The following is a 21,176-nucleotide window of genomic DNA, read 5'->3' on the forward strand; positions in this document are numbered from 1 at the left end:
TAAATTCAATTTGGCTACATGACATAATTTTTTCGAAAATGATTTATGTCAAATATAATAAGTGCTTATTTTTAGGATCAATTATCACGTTAAAAATTCATTTGGAAATAGCTCAATGGTGTTAATGAGTTAGATAGGATTTAGGATACTAGGAGGTCAAGGTTCAATCCGTGTGCAAATTTACCCATTCAAAAAAAATAATGACGTTAAAAACCGATATTATATAGTTTATAGTTTATATAAAGTACGAGACCGACGGTGTTCCGGGTACATTTTGGTCGTCCTCATTCTGGTCTTTGACGAACCTTCCTCACCCGTCACCATTGTCAGTCCACTCACTCTGAATCTTTCCACATCTCTATATTACCCCTCCTACACATTGCTCCAAATCCGCATTTCACATACACAAAAACACATTTTTTCTGTGTGAGAGAGAAACCCCTCTCTTGTCTATAGATGTACCCTTGAGATTCTCATTCCATTCCATTCCATTTTGGTATATTTTGAATCTTCCTCACTGTCAAGTATCAACCGGTTTTAATCTTGTACTACTAGTTAACAGTTTACTTGATCAAAGGTATCAATCTTTCATTTATGCTGTGTTTTTGTTCATTTTTTGTTACATGTTTTTGTGTGTATGGGTATCTCATTATCTGTTTAGGTTGATTTTTGGCTAAAATCTTGAAATGGGTTTTTTGAGTTTTGTGTTTCTGCTTATGGGTTTTGTGTCTTTTGAAATCTTTTGTTGATTGGTCCCCTCAAGTTTGATGCTTTCTTGTTGTGTGTTTCTTGATCAAGTGTGTGTATGTGTATCTATGTATGTCATTCTTTGTTTACAGTGATTTCTGGCTAAAATCTTGAAATGGGTTTTCTAAGTTTTATGTTTCTGCTTATGGGTTTTGTGTCTTTTGAAATCTTTTGTTGATTGGTGCCCCCAAGTTTGATGCTTTCTTGCAGTGTTGTGTTGCTTGATCAAGTGTGTGTGTGTGTGTGTATCTATGTATGTCATTTTTGGTTAACAGTGATTTCTGGTTACAAGGTTAAAATGAGCTAGGGATATTTGGATTTATGCATATGTATTTTGTCTTCCTTTGACTTTTTGTAACAAATGGTCACAATTTTGGTTTTGTTTTGGTTGATGCTGTTTGTTTCTTGATTAAGTATGTGTGTGGCTGCTTTGGAATGATTTGTAGCCAAGAACTAGAGATTGGGTTTTATAATTTTGGCTTTATGCATAAAATTTTCTTTATGTATAGGGTTGAATTATATTTTAGAGGGTTCATTACATCAAAACTGAATCTCTCCAGTTTTTAACTGTATGCAAGAAAAAGAAGTTATATTTCACTATAGCTAGATACTTCCATTCTGTTACAAGTAACTTTCTATTTCTAATCAACTATGTCGTGGCGCATCACCGTTGCGCCACTATCGAATCGGTGCCATGTCACCATATTACCTGCTATGAAAATATAATTGTACAGTGGTAAAAAATAAAAATAGTAAAAGATTGAACATATGTTACATACAATGGATAAAAATTACTGGTAAAGTAAGTTACATGTAACTCTGCTTTAATTCCATACAAAAGATGCTCTTTAAGGTTTTTGTGTGTGAATAGAGGAATTTAGTACAAGTGTAAGAACTTTATAGTTAGTATCTTTTTCTTCTCTTTTGGAACATGTACCATCTTATTCAGGGAAAAGAAATAAAGAATAAATCTGATTCCTGTTTAAAATTGTTTAAAAATACTATGTGGTTGTTGTATCATTGTAGTTAAAAACTATCGTATTCGGGGTTTATTTCTCTAACGTTCTTTAATTTACCAGGTTGAAGAAAAGGTTGCTTATCTGTTAATACAAATGGGATTGTCTTTTTCATGGCCATTAGCAGATATGAATGATCTAGACGATCACATCGAATCCATAATGTCAAAATCATTAAGTTTCAAAGAAAACAATGTGAGGACATTGTTAAGGTCTTTAAGCTTTGACGATCATCATTCTTCTAAGCTTGCAAAAGTGAGATCTTTTAAATCCAGTATGATGATTCGCGGGTCTTTAAGCTTTAACGGGAGACGTGAACCCGAGCCACCATTGGCTAAGCCGTTGCCGGAACCTAAAATAAAGAGGGTTGGATCTCTGGTGTCTGAGCCGAAAACACAAGGACCTGAGTCACCGTCGGCTAAGCCACTCATGAACCGTGATCTGGCTGCGGTTAAGCTGCAGAAAACGTATAAAAGTTTTAGAACCAGAAGACAGCTAGCTGATTGTGCGGTTTTGGTTGAGCAAAGATGGTTAGCACTCGTTGTTTTACTTAGTTTAATTGTTTGCGTAGAGATTAATACATCGCTAAAACAAGATTTTTTTTGTACGTTTACATTTGTGTAGGTGGAAGCTGTTAGATTTTGCACAGCTGAAATGCAGCTCGGTATCGTTTTTTGAAGTTGAGAAACCAGAAACTGTTGTTTCACGTTGGTCAAGAGCAAGAACCCGAGCAGCTAAGGTACACTTTTCTTTTATAAGTAGATCCACGACCTAAGTAGACGGGCTGAATGGACGGGTCGGGCAAAGGGTCACTTTTCTAAAAAAAAAAAGTTACTGTTCCTTTTTAATCTTTAAGTGAAAATTTCCACCTTTTATTTGCAAACGAGTCTGGTTTCCGATCTTCTAGAAAACTCATGTTTATTTCTCAAAAGCGCAGGTGGGGAAAGGTTTGTCGAAAAACGAAAAGGCTCGTAAACTTGCTTTACAACATTGGCTCGAGGCGGTAAGTCTTCACACTACTTTATTACCATAAACTTATCTATCAAAATCACTCATTTAATGAACTATTCACCGACTTATTCCTTTTTCTAATTGAAACAGATCGATCCTCGACATCGCTACGGTCATAATCTTCAATTTTATTATGCCAAATGGCTTCATTGCGAGAGTAGACAACCCTTTTTCTATTGGTAAGATTCAAAACACCCCAAGAAAAGATTTTTAAAAAATGGTCTATAGTCTGTACGTATCAAAATATCTAAATGCGTATTGATGATATTATCTCAGGCTCGACATAGGGGAAGGGAAAGAGGTGAATCTCGAAAGATGCCCAAGAACAAAGCTTCTTCAGCAATGCATTAAGTATCTTGGACCCGTAAGTATTAGAGGTGCAAAATGGGCGTAACGGGAATGGGTCAATGGTTGAATTTGTTTACATCAGTTCGGGCTGCCTGAAAGACTTATTATCCAAATATTTTAACATTTCCAAAAGTACTTGCAGTGTCAAATAATGAGTAAAATGACATTTTTTGTCCCTGAGGTTTGGTCAGTTTTGCGACTTTCGTCCAAATGTTTGTTTTTCCGCATCTGGATCCAAAAGGGTTAAAATGTTGCCATATGTCATACGGCTCGTTAACTCCATCCGTTTTTCTCCATTTGGTCAGGGGTATTTCGTCTTTTTTGTTAACTTCATACGCAAATAGTTTTTTTTTTTCACTTTATGTACATTATGCTAAATGCTTGTACATAAAGTTGAAAAGACCGAAAGTTAACAAAAAAGACGGAAACACCTCTGACTTAACGGAGAAAAATGGATGGAGTTAACGAGCTGGATGAAAATGGCAAGATTTCAAGATTTTGGATCCAGATGCGAAAAAACAAAACTTTAGACGAAAGTCGCAAAACTGACCAAACCTCAGGGACGAAAATGGCATTTTACTCGTCTAATAATATATTAAAATTTATATTCTTTCAATCATAATTTGAGTCTTTGCACAACATAATTTATGAGGTTTTATCTAGTACATATTTTACGGACAAATTCCGATCCGCTGGAGACTAAAAATAACCCAAATCAACCAATAACAGGTCAGTTACGAATCATACGATACTGAAAACGTATATTTTTTTCTCTTTACAGACAGAAAGAGAGGCATATGAAGTTACAGTGGAAGACGGGAAATTCATGTACAAACTGAGTAAGACTGTCATTGATACAACTGGTGGACCTGAAGACACCAAGTGGATATTCGTGCTTAGCACATCGATGGTTTTATATATCGGGACGAAACAAAAAGGCAAATTTCAACATTCAAGTTTTCTAGCCGGTGGAGCTACAATATCTGCCGGTCGAGTGGTGATTAGAGATGGTATTTTGGAGGTATGTGTCTATAATCATTTATAAGTTTTACCATAGAATATAATCTTGTAGAGAGTAACGTTATTTCTAAAAATCGACAGGCTGTTTGGCCTCATAGTGGACATTACCTCCCGACGGAAGAAAACTTCGATGCTTTCATGTTGTTTCTTGAGCAACACAATGTCGATCTCAATACTGTCAAGGTAAAATAACGAATATTCTGTTCTCGAGATTCATGGTCAACGTTTCAGGATGTAGTCAAAACTGCAACTTGTATTAAGAAAAGCTTTTTTTATCTTGCAGAAAAGTCCAGTTGATGGGGAAGAACTTCCTTTTGAAGTGGCGGGATTCGGGATGCGAAATAGTGTATCGGAACCTGTTATATTTGGAGGCACATTGGAAACAGACACCAAAAGCTTTCAGCGAAAGAACTCTAAAAAGGATCGAAAAGTCAAAAGCCTGCATTTGACAACAGAATTAACGTCAAAGATAACTACGCTTGAAATCCCGAAAAATGAAAAAATCATTTTGGCTTTCCAGCATAAAGCTCTAGAATCTGAGCCGAAACCCGAACATGAACATGCACACGAACACGAACCTGAATATGATAGCGATAGCACCACTGATTACGATACAGCAGAGGAGTTTTTATCTGATATCGAACTTATGGTTTCCAAAAGGAATCTATTCGATTACGGTGAAGCGGATGAAGCGTATGATGAAGAGGTCCCACAGGAGAAGATTATGAAGAGGATAAACTCGCATAAAGGAAATGCATCATTTCAGTTGGCTAAGCAACTTAGTTGTCGGTGGACCACGGGAGCCGGGCCCCGTATCGGGTGTGTTCGCGATTACCCATTGGAGCTACAAGCCCGTGCTATGGAGGAAATGTGTTTGTCACCAAGGAGCCCTTCTACGTCTCCTAAAAGATTCGGTATGCTTCAAGAAACAAGTAGCCCGGCGAAGAAAAAACTCGAAAAAAGCCCACTTTTTTCTGGAAATTAGTGTTCAAAAAAGTGTGGGTTTTTAGCAAAGCTTGAACCTGCACTTATTTTTCAGCAAAAGGGGGTAAAGATTGATGGAATTCTTTTGTAATATTCTGTTTGTTATGTCTACATAGTGAATAACAGTTGATCTAAAATTTTGATGGAGTTTTCAAGTAAATTTGGAACTCCACTTGTTTTGTTAGAGTAGGGGCAAGATTGCAGGATTTTTTTTGTTATATATTCTGTTTGGTCTGTTATAAAATACATGTTCATGTACATTCTTCTTGCCCAAAAGAAGCCCTTTGAATGGTTATAGTGTCACTATTCTGTTTTGGTTTTTGAATGTCATATCAACTTGATTCACAAATTTTCTTGAGGTTCAGGAAATGTTTTAAAAACCGATTTTTAAATCGTACCGGGTTAGGCTCATAACTGGTTTACATGGTTGAACTGGGTTATATCGGGTGGTTTAACCGGTTGACTAATTAACCCTATAAATTCATAAGATACAATTTCAACTCAAAAACTAATCCAAAGCTACCTCATTCTATAATAAAAATATTCCAAAAGTTAATCTATAATTAAAATATAATCCAAAAATTCACTATTGGTACCTTTTCCGGGCACTAAGTTTTACTAAAAAAGTAAATCTTCATCTTTTTTTTTTCGCATAAAAGATTAAAAGTCTAAATCTTAACCCTTACCCGGTACCTGTATGCCGGTTTAAACCGGTATAACCCAATTTACCAGCGGTACAACTTCTTTGTCTTTACCACAGTTTACCGGTATGATTCGTGCCGGCCAAGCTTCCGTTGTCCGGTTTAACTGGTTCAACCAGCCGGTTTTTAAAACCTTGGGTTCAGGTTGGGTCATCAAAATTCTTCTATATATTAAAAGGGAATGATTTGAACAGTAACTAATAATAATATAATATAAGGTATATTAAAAAATGTTTTGAATAGTAAGATAGTGGGGTATGGTGGGGCAGGGGTTTACGACATGGGTTGACACGTGGAGTTAGCGCCCCCCCCCCACCCACCCAGAGTGACGTGTCCGTGGGGTATGATGGGGCGTGGCTAGCCAGGTGGGGCGGGGGTTTACGGCATGGGTTGACACGTGGAGTTCGAGCCCCCCCCACTGGTGAATGACATGTCCGTGGGGTATGGTGGGGCGTGGCTTGGCCAGGTGTATTAAAATAAAAAATGGCCCGCTATGCCCTAGCCAACAAGCCAATAAGAGCCGGCCACATAGGATCGCTAGCATGCCCCAGGGCCGGCCTTAAACTCCCGCCCAAGGGGTCACGCTCAAACCCAAGCCCACCCGGGGTGGTGACTTGGGCGTTTCTCTCCAACCCACGCTCCAACCTCCGCCCCATACCCCATAGTCTAAGTAGAAAAAGACAATGTTTTGAACCGTAACTAGAAAACGTTATAATAATAAATATAGTTTTTTTAATTATTTTTATTATCTTCTTTACTTTTTAAGGTAGATAAATTTATGTTAAGTGGTACTGGTATCGTAAATACCAATACAGTTATCGGTACATGAAGGTAAAAACCGATACCAGCCTGGTACAGAAAACACCAAAAGTCGGTATCGAATTGATTTTGAAAATCTTTTAGTTCGGAAAATTCGGTACTGCTACCCGGTACCATTTGCTCATCCCTGATCACGGGTGTCGTACGAACAACAACGGTATCGTGCAACTTTTTTGTTGATTTTTTTCAACTTTTAATGATTTTTTTTAGTTTCAGAGGTAGGGATGAGCTCGGTGCCAACCAATACTAAATCGGTACAGGTATCAAAAATACCAGTTACGGTACCGGTATATGAAGGCAAAAAACGGTAGCAAACCGGTAGCATGAACGCCAAAAGTCGTACCGAATTGGTACTTAAGATCTTTCGGTTCAAGAAATTCGGTACCGGTACCCAATATCATTTGCTCATCTCTGACCACAGGTTTCATACGAACAACATTATTACCATACAACTTTTTTGGTTGATTTTCTTTTGGTTATCTTTTAGTGTTTTTTCCTATTTTTTCTTTTTATTCTTATGAATGGTTTCGTGTGCAACGCGCTTGTAGTGATTTCAAAACACATGTAAACACAGATTAAACAATAAAAGACGTTCGCCGCAACGCGGCGATAGTAAAAAACTAGTTAAGTTAATACTTGATACAAATAAAAAGTATAAAGTTATAAGAAATGATCAACATTAAATATCCTATAATTTTTGTATATGAATTTTCATCTTTTGAAAACAACAAAGTACATAAACGTGCAAAACATTTGCAAATAATTCTTAAGCAATTTAGTGTAACAACTCGACTTTCGGTTGTTTCTATTTTATCGATGATTCATTCGTAAACGCTTGTACTCCGAGATTCGACGATTACCAAGGATTAACTACATTTTTAAACGCATTTTGTATCGCTTATTTATCGCATTTAAACGCTTATTACTTAAACACTCATCGCAACGCAAACTCAACGAGAACTCAAAACGCGGATTTATTTGTATTATTTGTGTGTTTAGATGTTAAATATGTTATATGTGTTTGATACTCGCTTAAAACGCTCCGGCGCGATAAATCGAGACGCTAAAACGCAATGCAAACGCAACACTTAAATACCTCGCTAAAACACTTAAAGTACTCGAACTAACTAGCGCAACCAAACGCACCAAACGAACATACGACACGCGAAGCGGGAGCCACTCGTACGAAACAGGCGACTTCGTACGAAGGCACAGGCTTCGTACGAAGGCACAGAGGATTCGTACGAAGGCACTTGGCTTCGTACGAAGGCACCCTTCGTACAGAACCCAGCGCGCACCAACTCACTCCTCTAAAAATAGCTAGCTCACTCTCACTTTCACAACTTGCTGCCACTCTCTCAAGAACACTCCCTACTTGCTTTCTCTCTGCATTCCAAGTAAGAATCATTATTTTTATAAGTATCACAACGATTTCTCACGAGTTTATCTCCTATTTCATCTAAAACTTCTTTATTTTACAAAAACCTTCATCTTTTTCATCAAAACTTCTGATTTTGCTATTGATTTACACTTAAACGAGTGTATTGGGCTTAGCTTTGGCTTCCCAAGATAGAGATCTGAATATCTCGCACTCACCAAGTGTTTAATCCAAGGAAAAACTATTTTAAACTCGGTTTTTACACTAAAACAGACCAAAACCGACATATGTTTCGTTCACTGAGTAGTGGAACGAAGTGGTGTTGAAACCTTCATGAAAAGGACTCGAAAACACATCCGATTCAGGCGAAAACACAGATCCGAACGCATGAAGACGCCAAACAGCCACCTGTGCGAAGCCGGACTGGCTTGTAGGAAGGCACTGGCCTCGTACGAAGGCACTGGCCTTGTAGGAAGGCACTAGCCTCGTACGAAGGCACTGGCCTCGTACGAAGGCAATCCTAGTACAATCCAGCCCATGTTTCCCGCATGTGACTAAATCGCTCAAAAGACCTCTCCGGCTCTAAGTTTAATCAGTAGCTTAAGGCTGGAGGGATGAACACCCGATTTCCCGAAGAAAGACGTGAAGAACAATTGATTTTGGACACGGAAACGAACAACTTGTACGAAGCATCCCTTCGTATGAAGGCACACCTTCGTACGATGGCACTGTCTTCGTACAAGGAATCTGTTTTCCCACTCGATACTCCGACTTGACCGTTTCAGCACTTTGGAAGACTTATGCACTTCTGTTCCCGTACGCAGGCTGATCCGACGCTCCCTTGTAACACCCCGTGTTACGAAGGTCAAAGTCAAAGTCAAGATTAAAGTCAAAGGAAGAAAAGATTGCTAATTGCGATCTGTCACTCCTTGCTTAATTACTGGTTTGACTTCTTTGACTTGGAATCGAATCTTTATTTTATTTGCTTTAGTTGTATTATGTGGAGTATCTGGGAATAATCAAGGTTTTATCGATGTTTTATTGCTTTATCGCTTATCGCATCGCAATCGTATTCGCAAATCGAATTATGCGTTCTGGATATTGTTTTACGTGTGTGTGCCTTTTATGTGTTACTTGTGCATGTTTATTTATGTTTTGTGGTGGTTAATCGAAAACGCAATCGCAACTCTATCGCAACGCAATTAAATCGCAAACGCTAAACGCAAGTTACTTGTGACGATTGTATGTTAGATATAGTGTACGTGTGTTTATTATCAATCTATCGCATCGCTCAATCTACGCCGCTTAAACGCATCGCAACGCTCTACACGCGAATCGAAACAACAAAACTCAACACGCCGGACACTTGGATCGAATGGCCAACCGATCGAGTGGCCATCCGATCGGATTGCCATCCGATCAGTGGCCAATCCGACCCTCGTGTACTTTCCTTTTTTGGAAACCCTATAAATACCTTCCTCTTACATCACTTGTGATGTGACAGCTCCTCTACTCGACCAGCCGCACTCAAGCCTTCTTTCTCTCGATTTCTCGTGATTCTTGTAAGTTTTCAACCTAAATCTTGTACTTCTATGATCTACACGCACTTCTTCATCTTTTTCACCTTTGAATCTTAACTTTTAACCGTGAAATCAACGGATTTGAGGTGTTCTAGGATGATGTCATCATGAAGTTCTTATGAACTTCAAGTTTTGGCCTCATTCCGCCAAGAACAACTTAGGTCTGAAGGATTTCCACATGATTAAATAATATTTTCGCATAGATCTATACATATTCATGGTTAAAAGGATTGAAAGATAGTTTTCCAACTTTCTTTCAACTCTTTTACACTCAATGCACTCAAAACCGATAGAATCAGAGCTCGTTCTGATCTTCTACTCCTTCTTAGTGTTGTGTTGGTCCAAGATCTGAATTCTATCCAAGAGACAACTGACTTCGGGTTAAGCATGAACCACAGTCTCGAACAGTTAACTGATCGGACTAGGGTGATTCCTATTCGATCGGATCACTTGGGTCTTGATGGGGTTTCTGTTGTTTAGCACGTTGTCATATCGTCTCGAGCAAACCGCAAAACTTAAGAAATATTTAAGTTAGCAACACGATCAGGTCGCGGGACGGATTGCCGTCCGATCTGATTTCCATCCGATCAAACCGCAATCCGGTCGGATTACACTTGGTCTCAACACTTAACAATTTTCAACATGTTCAATGTATAGCCAGATCTAACGGATTGACATCCGATCGGTAGACCATCCGATCGAATGACAATCCTGCTGTGAACTTGTTCTCTGAGAAATACCTCGCCGAACGGATCGCCATTCGATCGAACTGTCGTTCGATCGAACGACCTGAAAGGTAGAGATACTTCTCTGTTTTCAAAATGCTACTACGAAAACTTCAAAGCCATCATACACAAACACATCCTTACCAAACGAATGTCATCCAATCGAATGGCCATCTGATCGGGTGACCATCCGAACGGATTCACATCCGACCGAATGGTCAACCGATCGGATTGCCATCCGATCGGATTACCATCCGACACCTAATCACTTTCATCGTTTAATGCGCCGCTCATCGTTTATGCTATTGTTAACTGTTCAGGCTGATATCTCAGCACTCCCTTCAATCCAAGGCAGTGTTTATTAAGTTAAACGCTATCTGTGAGTATACTCAAACCCTTTTTGCTTTACGCACTTTTGGGTGTTACATACGTTACTTATTTTAAATCACAATCGACACACAACGCTAACACTATTTATAACCCTTATTGCATGCTACGTGTTATTCGATGAATGCTTGTACGTTATGTTAACACAGTGATTGTTGCCTGACACCTTAGCAACGATAGTACTATAGTTTGGACTCAGCACCTGTCGAGGAAAGGGGTTGTTTAGGGCTTTACTTTACGTGTCCCAGTGGGGATATGTGTTGTGCATTCTACAACTCGCAGTCACGTCTGTGCATATTTCTCTGTCGATAACCTACTTGCCTCCACTTTGCACATGTTACATGTTGGTTATGCGTAAACGATTTCGAACTCTATTATATTATTAAACTTGTATGCTCACCTTTACACTATGTGTATTGACCTTTATTTTAACGTATGTGACAGGTGTATGAGATGCTAGGGATTGGTGTGCTTTGATGAATCAAGCTAGGGGTCTAGTTATGTCATGCTTAAATCTGAGTCGTCAGAACAGTATTTGTTTTTGAGACAATTATTTGTAATAACTGTTTTTATTTGGATATGTTGTGGTATGGGACATGACGTTTAATTATCTGGTAATGAATAGTTGTTATGGATACTCATGGATAATCTGTTTCGCTCAGTGCCATGCCCCGATGTTTCCGCCATCGGTCGGGGTGTGACATCCTTCCACTCCTTTCCAGACCGTGTTTAACTGTTAAGCACGCACTGTGAGTATACTCGACCCTTTTTCGCTTAATGCACTTTTTGGGTGTTATATATGTTCTCTATCAAAACACAACACTTAAACTCTTTTAAAACGCTAACCACTCTCGCATGTTATACATGAATAGTTGAATGGTTGTTAACAGGGACATTTATGGTACTAAATGTCACACCTCAATCGATGGCAGAATCATCGGGATGTGGCATGATGCGAGTAGGTTGCTCGAGAGAATCCATAACGACTAATTGTGACAATATTTAATAAGGATCAATTTCCCATACAATCAAACAAATATTCCCACAAAAACGAAACGAAATTCAGTAGTTTCTCAAGCAACAAAACATGATATAACAAAACTTGCAGTTTAATTTAGGCGGGTTTCTAGAAATCCTAAACCATTTCCAGCGGTAATCCATCAACCCGTCACATACGTTAAAATAAAAGTCAATACAATAAAGTAAAGGTGAGTACACATGTTTAGCATAAGTATAGTAATAAAGCGTTTACGCATAACCAACATATAACACGTAAAGGGATGAATCAAGTAAGCTATCGACAATGATACAAGCTAACCAACATGACTGCGAGGTAGAGTATGCGTGATACGTTTTCACCGAAGTGAGTATGCACGTAAGAAAAAACTTAACAACCCCTGAGTAAACAGGTGCTGAGTCCAAACTATAGTACTATCGTTGCTAAGGGTGGTAGGGCAAGTCATCACTATGTAAACATAGCATCCAACCATTCAACTATTCACATATAACATGCGAGAATGGTTAGTGTTTTAAAAGAGTTTAAGCGTTGTGTGCGTTGTGTTTTGATATAGAACGTATGTAACACCCAAAAGTGCGTTAAGTGAAAAAGGGTTCGAGTATACTCACAGTGCGTGCTTAACAGTTAAAAACGGTCTAGATGGAGTTGAGGGAGCGCTGGATCAGCCTACGTACGGGAACAAAAGTGTATAAGTCTTCCAAAGTGCTGAAACGGTCGAGTTGAAGTGTCGAGTGGGAAACAAACTCTTTATACGAAGGGGTGCCTTTGTACGAAGGCAGTGCCTTCATACGAAGCCAGTGTCTTCGTACCGGTTGCTTGTTTCCGTGTCCAAAATCAAGTGTTCTTCGTGTCCTTTCTTCGGGAAATTGAGTGTTCGTCCCTCCAGCCTTAAGCTACTAATTAAACTTAGAGCCGGAGAGGTCTTTTGAGCGATTAAGTTACATGTGGGAAACTGGGCTGGTTTGTACGAAGGGTGCCTTCGTACGAGGCTAGGACTTTGTACAAGACAGTCCAGCTTTGCACAGGTGACTGTTTCAGCGTCTTCATGCGTTCGGAACAACGTTTTCTCCTGAGTCGGATGTGTTTTCGAGTCCTTTTCATGACGGTTTCGACACCGCTTTGTCCCACTACTCAGTGAACGAAACATGTGTCGGTTTTGGTCCGTTTTAGTGTAAAAATCGAGTTTAAAAGAGATTTTCCCTGGATTAAACACTTGGTGGGTGCGAGATATTCAGATCTCTATCTTGGGAAGCCAAAGATAAGCCCAATACACTCGTTTAGGTGTAAATCCATAGCAAAATCAGAAGTTTTGATGAAAAAGATGAAGGTTTTTGTAAAAATAGAGAAGTTTTAGATGAACTCGGAGATAAACTCGTGAAAAATCGTTGTAGAAATCATTGTGATACTTGTAAAAATAATGGATCTTACTTGGAATGCAGAGAGAAAGAAGGCAGGGAGTGTTCTTGAGAGAACGGCAACAAGTTGCAAATGAGGGAGTGAGCTTGGTATATATAGAGAGGAGAGCTGAGTTCTGTACGAAGACAGTGCCTTCGTACGAAGCCAGGTGCCTTCGTACGAAGCCTGTGCCTTCGTACGAAGGGTCTGCTTTCATACGAGTGGCTCCCGTTTCATGTGTCGGATGTTCGTTTGGTGCATTTGGTTGCGTTAGGTAGATCGAGTACCTTAAATATTTTAGCGAGATTTTAAGTGTCGTGTTGCGTTGCGGTTTAGTGTGATAAATCGATTTGCGCAAGTGAGCGTTTGAGCGTTTTAAGCGAGTAACAACACATATAACATATTTAACATTTAAACACACAAATAATATAAATAAATCCGCGTTTTGAGCTCTCGTTGAGTTTGCGTTGCGATGAGCGTTTAAGTAATAAGCGTTTAAATGCGATAAACAAGTGATATAAAATGCATTTAAAAATGTAGTTAACCCTTTGATATCATCGAATCTCGGAGTACAAGCGCTTATGAATGAAACAACAGTCGATTATTTATATTGCTTATTTATCGCATTTAAACGCTTATTACTTAAACGCTCATCGCAACACAAACTCAACGAGAACTCAAAACGTAGATTTATTTGTATTATTTGTGTGTTTAGATGTTAAATATGTTATATGTGTTTGATACTCGCTTAAAACGCTCCGGAATGATAAATCGAGACGCTAAAACGCAACGCAAAACTTAATTATCTCGCTAAAACACTTAAAGTACTCGAACTAACTAGCGCAACCAAACGCACCAAACGAACATACGACACACGAAACGGAAGCCACTCGTACGAAACACGCGGCTTCGTATGAAGGCACAGGCTTTGTACGAAGGCACAGAGGCTTCGTACGAAGGCACCCTTCATACAGAACCCAGCGCGCACCAACTCACTCCTCTTTAAATGCCTAGCTCACTCTCACTCTCACAACTTGCTGCCACTCTCTCAAGAATACTCCTTACTTGTTTTCTCTCTGCATTTCAAGTAAGAATCATTATTTTTATAAGTATCACAATGATTTCCACAACGATTTCTCACGATTTTATCTCCAATTTCATCTAAAACTTCTCTATTTTACAAAAACCTTCATCTTTTTTATTAAAACTTCTGATTTTGCTATGGATTTACACTTAAACGAGTGTATTGGGCTTAGCTTTGGCTTCCCAAGATAGAGATCTGAATATCTTGCACTCAGCAAGTGTTTAATCCAAGGAAAAACTATTTTAAACTCGATTTTTACACTAAAACGGACCAAAACTAACATATGTTTCGTTCACTGAGTAGTGGAACGAAGCGGTGTCGAACCCGTCATGAAAAGGACTCGAAAACACATCTGATTCAGGCGAAAACACTGATCAGAACGCATGAAGACGCCAAACAGCCACCTGTGCGAAGCTGGACTGGCTCGTACGAAGGCACTAGCCTCGTACGAAGGCACTGGCCTCGTACGAAGGCACCCTTCGTACAAACCCGCCCATGTTTCCCGCATGTGACTAAATCACTCAAAAGACCTCTCCGGCTCTAAGTTTAATCAGTAGCTTAAGGCTGGAGGGATGAACACTCAAAATTCCCTCAACTAGGGGAGGCTGTAACAGCCCGTGTTTCGAAAGTCAAAGTCAAAGTCAAGATTGAAGTCAAAGGAAGAAAAGATTGCTAATTGCGATCTGTCACTCCTTGCTCAATTCCTGTTTTGACTTCTTTGACTCGTAGTTAGTCTAGTTAATGCTTAACGTTAGTTGTATTATGTGGAGTGTCTATTAATAATCGAGGTTTATTCGATATTTATCGCATATTTGATCGCTTATCGATTATCGCAATCGCGCTCACAACTCGAATTACGCATTTTGGTTACTGTTATACGTGTGTGTGTGCCTTATGTGTTACTTGTGCAAGTTTAATTTATGTTATGTGTGGTGATCAATCGAAACGCAATCGAGCTCAATCGCAATCGAATCGCAAACGCTAAATGAATATGAGATACAGATGATTGTATGTTGTTGTAGTAGTTGGGATTAAAAGTAATTTGACTAGGAAACTCTATCGCATCGAAATGCTCGCAATCGAAATCAAAACGGCAAAACTCGTCGCACCGAACACTCAAACAAGGTGACTGATCAACCAGGCGACCAGTCGATCGACCAGCCGCTCTATCGGACAGCTGTTCGATCAGACTGCCTAACTGATCGACCAGCCCCTCTCCACTCCTTTCCACTTTGGGTAACCCTATAAATACCCCATGTCACCATCATACTTTCCACTTTTGGCAACTGACGTCCGACCAGCGCCCCAACCTTGCTTTTTCTCCGATTTCTCTCAATTCCGGTAAGATCTCGTCTTAAATCTTGTACTTCCTTAATCTACACGCACTCCTACACCTTTCTATCTTTTGAATCTTAAATTTTAACCGTGAAATCATCAAGATTCAAGGTGTTCTAGGATGACGTCATCATGTGTTCTTGAAGAACTTCATGTTTTGGCCTCAATACCAAGAACAACTTAGATCTAACCGATTTCCACATAAACAATCAAAGATCTTTCATAAGATCTAAACATATTCATAATGAGAAGGATTGAAAGATGGTTTTCCAACTTTCTTTCAACTCTTTTACACTCAATGCATTCAAAACCGATAGAGTCGGAGCTTGTGCCGACTTACTACTCATTCTGGTGGTTGTGTTGGTTCAAGATGTGGATTCTATCCACGAGACTACCGATTTCGGGTTAAACATGGAACACCGTCTCGAACAGTTAACTGACTGGATTTGGGTGATTCCTGTCCGATCAGGGGTACCAAGCAGTGACAAAGTTTTGTTGCTTAATACGTTATCAAAACGTCTCGATAAAACGATAAACAATCAAAACAACCAAGTGTAAGACGAATCAGACGACCAGGACGGGGTGCCATCCGATCGGACTGCTGTCCGATCGAACAGCCAATCCGAATGACTGGCCAATCCGAACGACTTGCACCTTGGTCCCACCTTAAATTTCAAATCAATCCTCAAGAGTTTTGGGGACATCGAACGGATTGCTGTCCGATCGAGTTACCACTCGATCGACCGACCATCCGACTATGTGGTGTTCCGAAACTTCAAACACTTAAATAATTTTCAACATGTTCAATGCACCAAGGATGCCACCCGATCGAACAACCGTCCGATCGAGTGCCAACCTGCTGTGAACTTGTTCCCGCTAAAGAGTGTCCAACCTATCGGATTGTCGCCCGATCGAACGGTCGTTCGATCGATCGACCTGAAAGGTAGAGATACTTCAATGTTTTCAAAATGCTACAACGAAAACTTCAAAGGTCAAACCATCATACACAAATACATCCTTAACAAAGGAAGAAACAATCCACTCGAAAGGTCACCCGACCGGATGACCATCCGAGCAGACTGTCAACCGAACGACCGGCCGTCCGATCGAACTGCTGATCGACCCCACCTTCACTTGTTCTGTTTTGCACGTCGCTTATCGTTATGCTATCAATCTGTTCAGGCTAACCCTACTCTCTAGCGCTCCCTTCAATCCATCAACCGCTGTGAGTATACTCGATCCCTTTTTGCTTTATGCACTTTTGGTTGTTACATACGTTACTTATTCTAAATCACATCGAACACACTATGCAATACTTTTGACACTAACCGTTACCGCATGTTATATGTGGCTTAATGAATGCTTGTTTGTTATGTTTACACATGGATGCTGTCTACCTGCCTTAGCAACGATAGTACTATAGTTTGGACTCAGCACCTGTTCACTCAGGGGTTGTTAAGGACAATTAGTTACATGGCTCACAATGGTGAGTGTGTATCGCGAACTTCCTTGGGCAGTCAACCCACAGTCATTGGTATCGATAGTTTCATGTCGATAACTAACATGCCTCATTTCACTATGTGTACGTGCTGGTTATGCGTAATCTATTTCGAACTCTACTATATCTATTAAACTTATATGCTCACCTTTACACTATGTGTATTGACTTTTACTTTAACGTATGTGACAGGTGCTTAAGATGCTTTTTTGCTTTCTTTGCTGTGAAATCGAGGCTAGGAAAGACCTAGGTCAACAATAAACAATTGTCTGTAATAAAAATCTGAGTTGTCGGAACAGAACAATTTGACTGGATCTTTTCTGTAAAAATTGTATTATCTTATATGACATGGTATGGGACATGTTGCTTTAAATATTTGGTAAATATAGTTGTTATGGAAACTTCTGGACAATCTGTTTCGCTCAGTGCCGCGCCCCGATGATTCCACCATCGGTTGGGGTGTGACAGATTGGTATCAGAGCCATAACTATAGGGAATTAGGCAAGACTCGACCTAGTCCAGGTCGATGTCTTAGAAACGACCTAGTCTATAGTTAGGTACCAACAGACCGACTTATGCGTATCTAGTATGGGTATTATACGAGCTTACTTGCTACTTCCCGCTGTTTTCGATCACACTACACTATCACTGCACGATTATTCAAAAATAAACGAGTAATTTGGTCGAGATTAGGTGTGAAAACCACAAACTCTCGATTAAATTGCTTATTTGATCTGTATTTAACTATAAAACATGAGAATTTGCGTTGGATCAGGAGTGAAATCCATACTTTAACGCAGGTTTTCGCCTCTATTTTATCAAAACAGGAGCAAAGTTGTTAAGTTAGGGGTGGAACCCGAACCTTGATGACTTATTACGCCCTAAATTTTGTCTTACAAAACTCTCACTGAAGTCTCGACGGACTCCAACGACTTGAGGTTCCACTATAACTGGAAGGATAAGTGCCATTTGCCCAAATTCGAGGCAAGAGCGCAGTCCCGGAAGTTAAAGTGTGTACAAAAGGTCCTTGTGAATAGTCGAATCACTCTGGTTAGTCAATGTCTATCTAGCCGCAGACAATCTATTTCTCGATTTTTATGTGTTTCAATTCTGAGATCGCTACTGCCGACTCTGATATTTGCTATTTTACATGAATTTATGTGTTTTATGTAATTTTACCCGTTCATATGTCACGATTTTTGGAGATTCATTCGCTTTTCGCCTTTCGTTTTGATCGACACACACAACTCGCACTGAATCTTTATCTCAAAACGCTACCAAATCGCTAATTATGGACAACCTTATGCTAGGTTATACGCTTATACTATGCTATTCTCTATACTATACGTGACCACTACCCTCGAATGCTCGCGAACTTGGAATGATAGGTTTCTGTATTCTGACTGCCTCTGGTGATTATGTGCATATGTGTTATGTGCTTCTATGCCCTACGTGCTTATGTGCTTATGTGCCTATGTGAATACGTGTCTATGTGTCTATGTGTTTTATGTGTTCCTAAGCTTAGCAGTATTAGGATTGTGAGGTGAGATTCGACTATGTTGTGCCTAAGACCTATGACGATGTCTGCTGCAGACAATGTCGTCGACCCCGTCACCCACGACTTTCTCGTCAAGAACAGAGAGAAAAACGCCTCACCGCCATGATCGCTAAGCAACTGTACGAAAACATGAGCAAATCATCCAAGGAATCCAGAACCGAAGCTCCCAAGGTTACTCCCAAAGCTGCTTTCAGCTTCAAGCAATTCAAGGCATGCGGACCGAAAGAGTTCACCGGAGAAGAAGGCCCTACATCTTTATTTCAATGGTTTGACTTGATCGAAGTCACCCTGCAACAGAGCGGATGTCCTGATAATCTCCGCACACTAAACGCGACCGACGTCTTCCAGTCCCACGCTCTAGACTGGTGGACGACCGAAAGGAACAAGCGCGGAAATGATGCAGCCTATGGTCTGTCATGGGACAAGTTGAAGAACGTGATGCTTGAAGAGTTCTGCCCTCCCCATGAGCGCCAAAAGCTGGAGGACGAGTTCTGGCACATTCAGCAGAAGGAAGGTGACAATGATGCCCTAACTACTCGCTTTAAGCAGCTCAGCATTATCTGTCCCGATCAGGTGAAGACGACCGACATGACAATCAAGAAGTATATCCGCGCTCTGCTGGATTGTGTTGCCGACTTTGTGCAAGCTTCCAAGCCAGCAACGATCGAAGAAACTTACTTGCTTGCCGCTGAAATCAACGACAAGCGAGTGAAAGCTGGTTTTTAGGACAAAGCTTTGAAAAACCTGCACCAAGCCACCGCCGCACCGACCACTGACACCCCCCCACCGCATCGCAGTCATCAAAGTCCTCTCGTCGCAAGAGGAAGAACAACAACATCAACTCCAGCAACAAGAACTGTGTTGTCACTACCGCTGCTCCACTTCAAGCGGTACCAGCTCAGCAACAACAACACCGATCAGCTCCAGCTCCAATCACCTATGCAGAGCCTGCAAAGCGTGCATACACATGCCCTCGCCCTGCCTTCCCGACATGCTCCTACCATCACCCAGTGGGTCTAGCTTGTCGTTTTTGCGCTCACTGCAACATGTACGACCACTTTACTGCAAACTGCCGTACTGGTCCCCGTCAAGCCCCAGCTCAAGCCACTGCTCATCAAGCTCTGCTCCCAGCCCCTCAAGGCCAACACGCGGCTCAGGAACCCGCGGTCAACGCCCGAGTCTGCTTCGCATGTTGTGATCCCAACCACTTTGCGAACATGTGCCCGAACAGGGTTGTGAAACAAGAGCCCCAGCAACAGCAACAGCCTCAACAGCAACAAGCCGCCCGCGCCAGAACGTTCAACATCAATGCATGCCAAGCCCAAGCTGACAACAACGTGGTCAATGGTACGTTCCTTGTGAATGGTATTTATGCATCGTGTTTGTTTGATACTGGAGCCGATAACTTTTTTGTATCATTTGAGTTCGAAAAGCTCCTCAATCGTATGCGCTCCCATCTCTCCTCGACGTTCGATGTCGAAGTCTCCACTGGAAGAACCATCGCTGTTAATTCCATTCTTCATGATTGTACTCTGGAACTCAACAATCACATCTTTTCGATCGATCTTATTCCGATGCAGCTCGGAAGTTTTGACATCATAGTAGGCATGGACTTTCTTCGTGAAAACCATGCTGAAGTTGTGTGCTTTGATAAGATGATTCGATTCACGGTCGCTAACGGTGATATTTTATGTGTTTTCGGTGAAACTCCTTCGAAAGGTCTCAAGCTCATGTCGTGTGTCCAAGCTAGCAAGTATCTCCACAAGGAATACAGAGCTTTCTTGGCTAACATTGTTGTAGCAAAGAAGGAAAAGAAAAGGAAGACCAAAGTGAAAGATGTCTCTGTGGTCCGTGAATTTCCTCAGGTGTTCCCTGATGATCTTCCTGGACTGCCGCCAAGTCGTGATATCGACTTTCGTATTGACCTCATTCCTGGAGCCAACCCTGTTGCCAAAGCTCCTTATCGACTAGCTCCATCCGAAATGCGTGAACTCTTGAGTCAACTCCAAGAATTACTTGATAAAGGCTTTATTCGCCCGAGCACCTCTCCATGGGGCGCACCAGTCCTTTTCGTTAAAAAGAAGGATGGGTCGTTCAGGATGTGCATCGACTATCGGGAGTTGAATAAGTTGACAATCAAGAACCGCTATCCCTGCCTCGCATTGACGATTTGTTTGATCAGCTACAAGGTGCTATGTATTTCTCGAAGATCGATCTACGCTCAGGCTATCATCAGCTACGCATTCAAGAGGTGGATATACCCAAAACCGCGTTTCGCACCCGTTATGGCCACTATGAGTTCGTTGTTATGCCTTTTGGTTTAACCAACGCACCCGCGGTTTTCATGGATCTGATGAATCGGGTGTGTAAACCATTTCTTGACCGCTTCGTCATCGTGTTCATCGATGATATCCTGATCTATTCCAAGTCGAAAGCCGAACACGCGCAACATCTACGTTTGGTTCTCGAATTACTAAGGGGGAATCGACTCTGTGCCAAGTTCTCCAAGTGTGAATTTTGGCTAGAGGAGGTTCAATTCCTCGGTCACATTATCAATAGTCAAGGTATTCAT

At 40.7% G+C, this 21,176-nt stretch overlaps 1 protein-coding gene across 1 annotated transcript; it reads left to right on the forward strand.

Annotated features, from left to right (window-relative positions):
* The first annotated feature begins 258 nt into the window (after positions 1–258).
* Positions 259–5,451, forward strand: LOC110908805 (IQ domain-containing protein IQM6). Its single transcript, XM_022153795.2, has 9 exons — positions 259–577; positions 1,827–2,293; positions 2,388–2,502; positions 2,701–2,766; positions 2,865–2,953; positions 3,051–3,138; positions 3,904–4,143; positions 4,224–4,325; positions 4,426–5,451. Exons 2-9 carry the CDS (start codon positions 1,860–1,862, stop codon positions 5,125–5,127), a joined length of 1,836 nt encoding a protein of 611 aa, XP_022009487.1. The 5' UTR covers positions 259–577; positions 1,827–1,859; the 3' UTR covers positions 5,128–5,451.
* Positions 5,452–21,176: the final 15,725 nt, after the last annotated feature.

Source organism: Helianthus annuus, chromosome 14 (genome assembly GCF_002127325.2).
Source record: "Helianthus annuus cultivar XRQ/B chromosome 14, HanXRQr2.0-SUNRISE, whole genome shotgun sequence".
In the NCBI taxonomy this organism is placed as follows: Eukaryota; Viridiplantae; Streptophyta; class Magnoliopsida; order Asterales; family Asteraceae; genus Helianthus; species Helianthus annuus.

Bases quoted from the DNA above. Each gene is read 5' to 3' on its own strand.
- LOC110908805 (XM_022153795.2), top strand. From the start codon at position 1,860: ATGGGATTGTCTTTTTCATGGCCATTAGCAGATATGAATGATCTAGAC. The intron at 2,294-2,387 runs GTTAGCACTCGT...ACATTTGTGTAG, and splicing joins GTTTTGGTTGAGCAAAGATG to GTGGAAGCTGTTAGATTTTG. The intron at 2,954-3,050 runs GTAAGATTCAAA...ATATTATCTCAG, and splicing joins AGACAACCCTTTTTCTATTG to GCTCGACATAGGGGAAGGGA.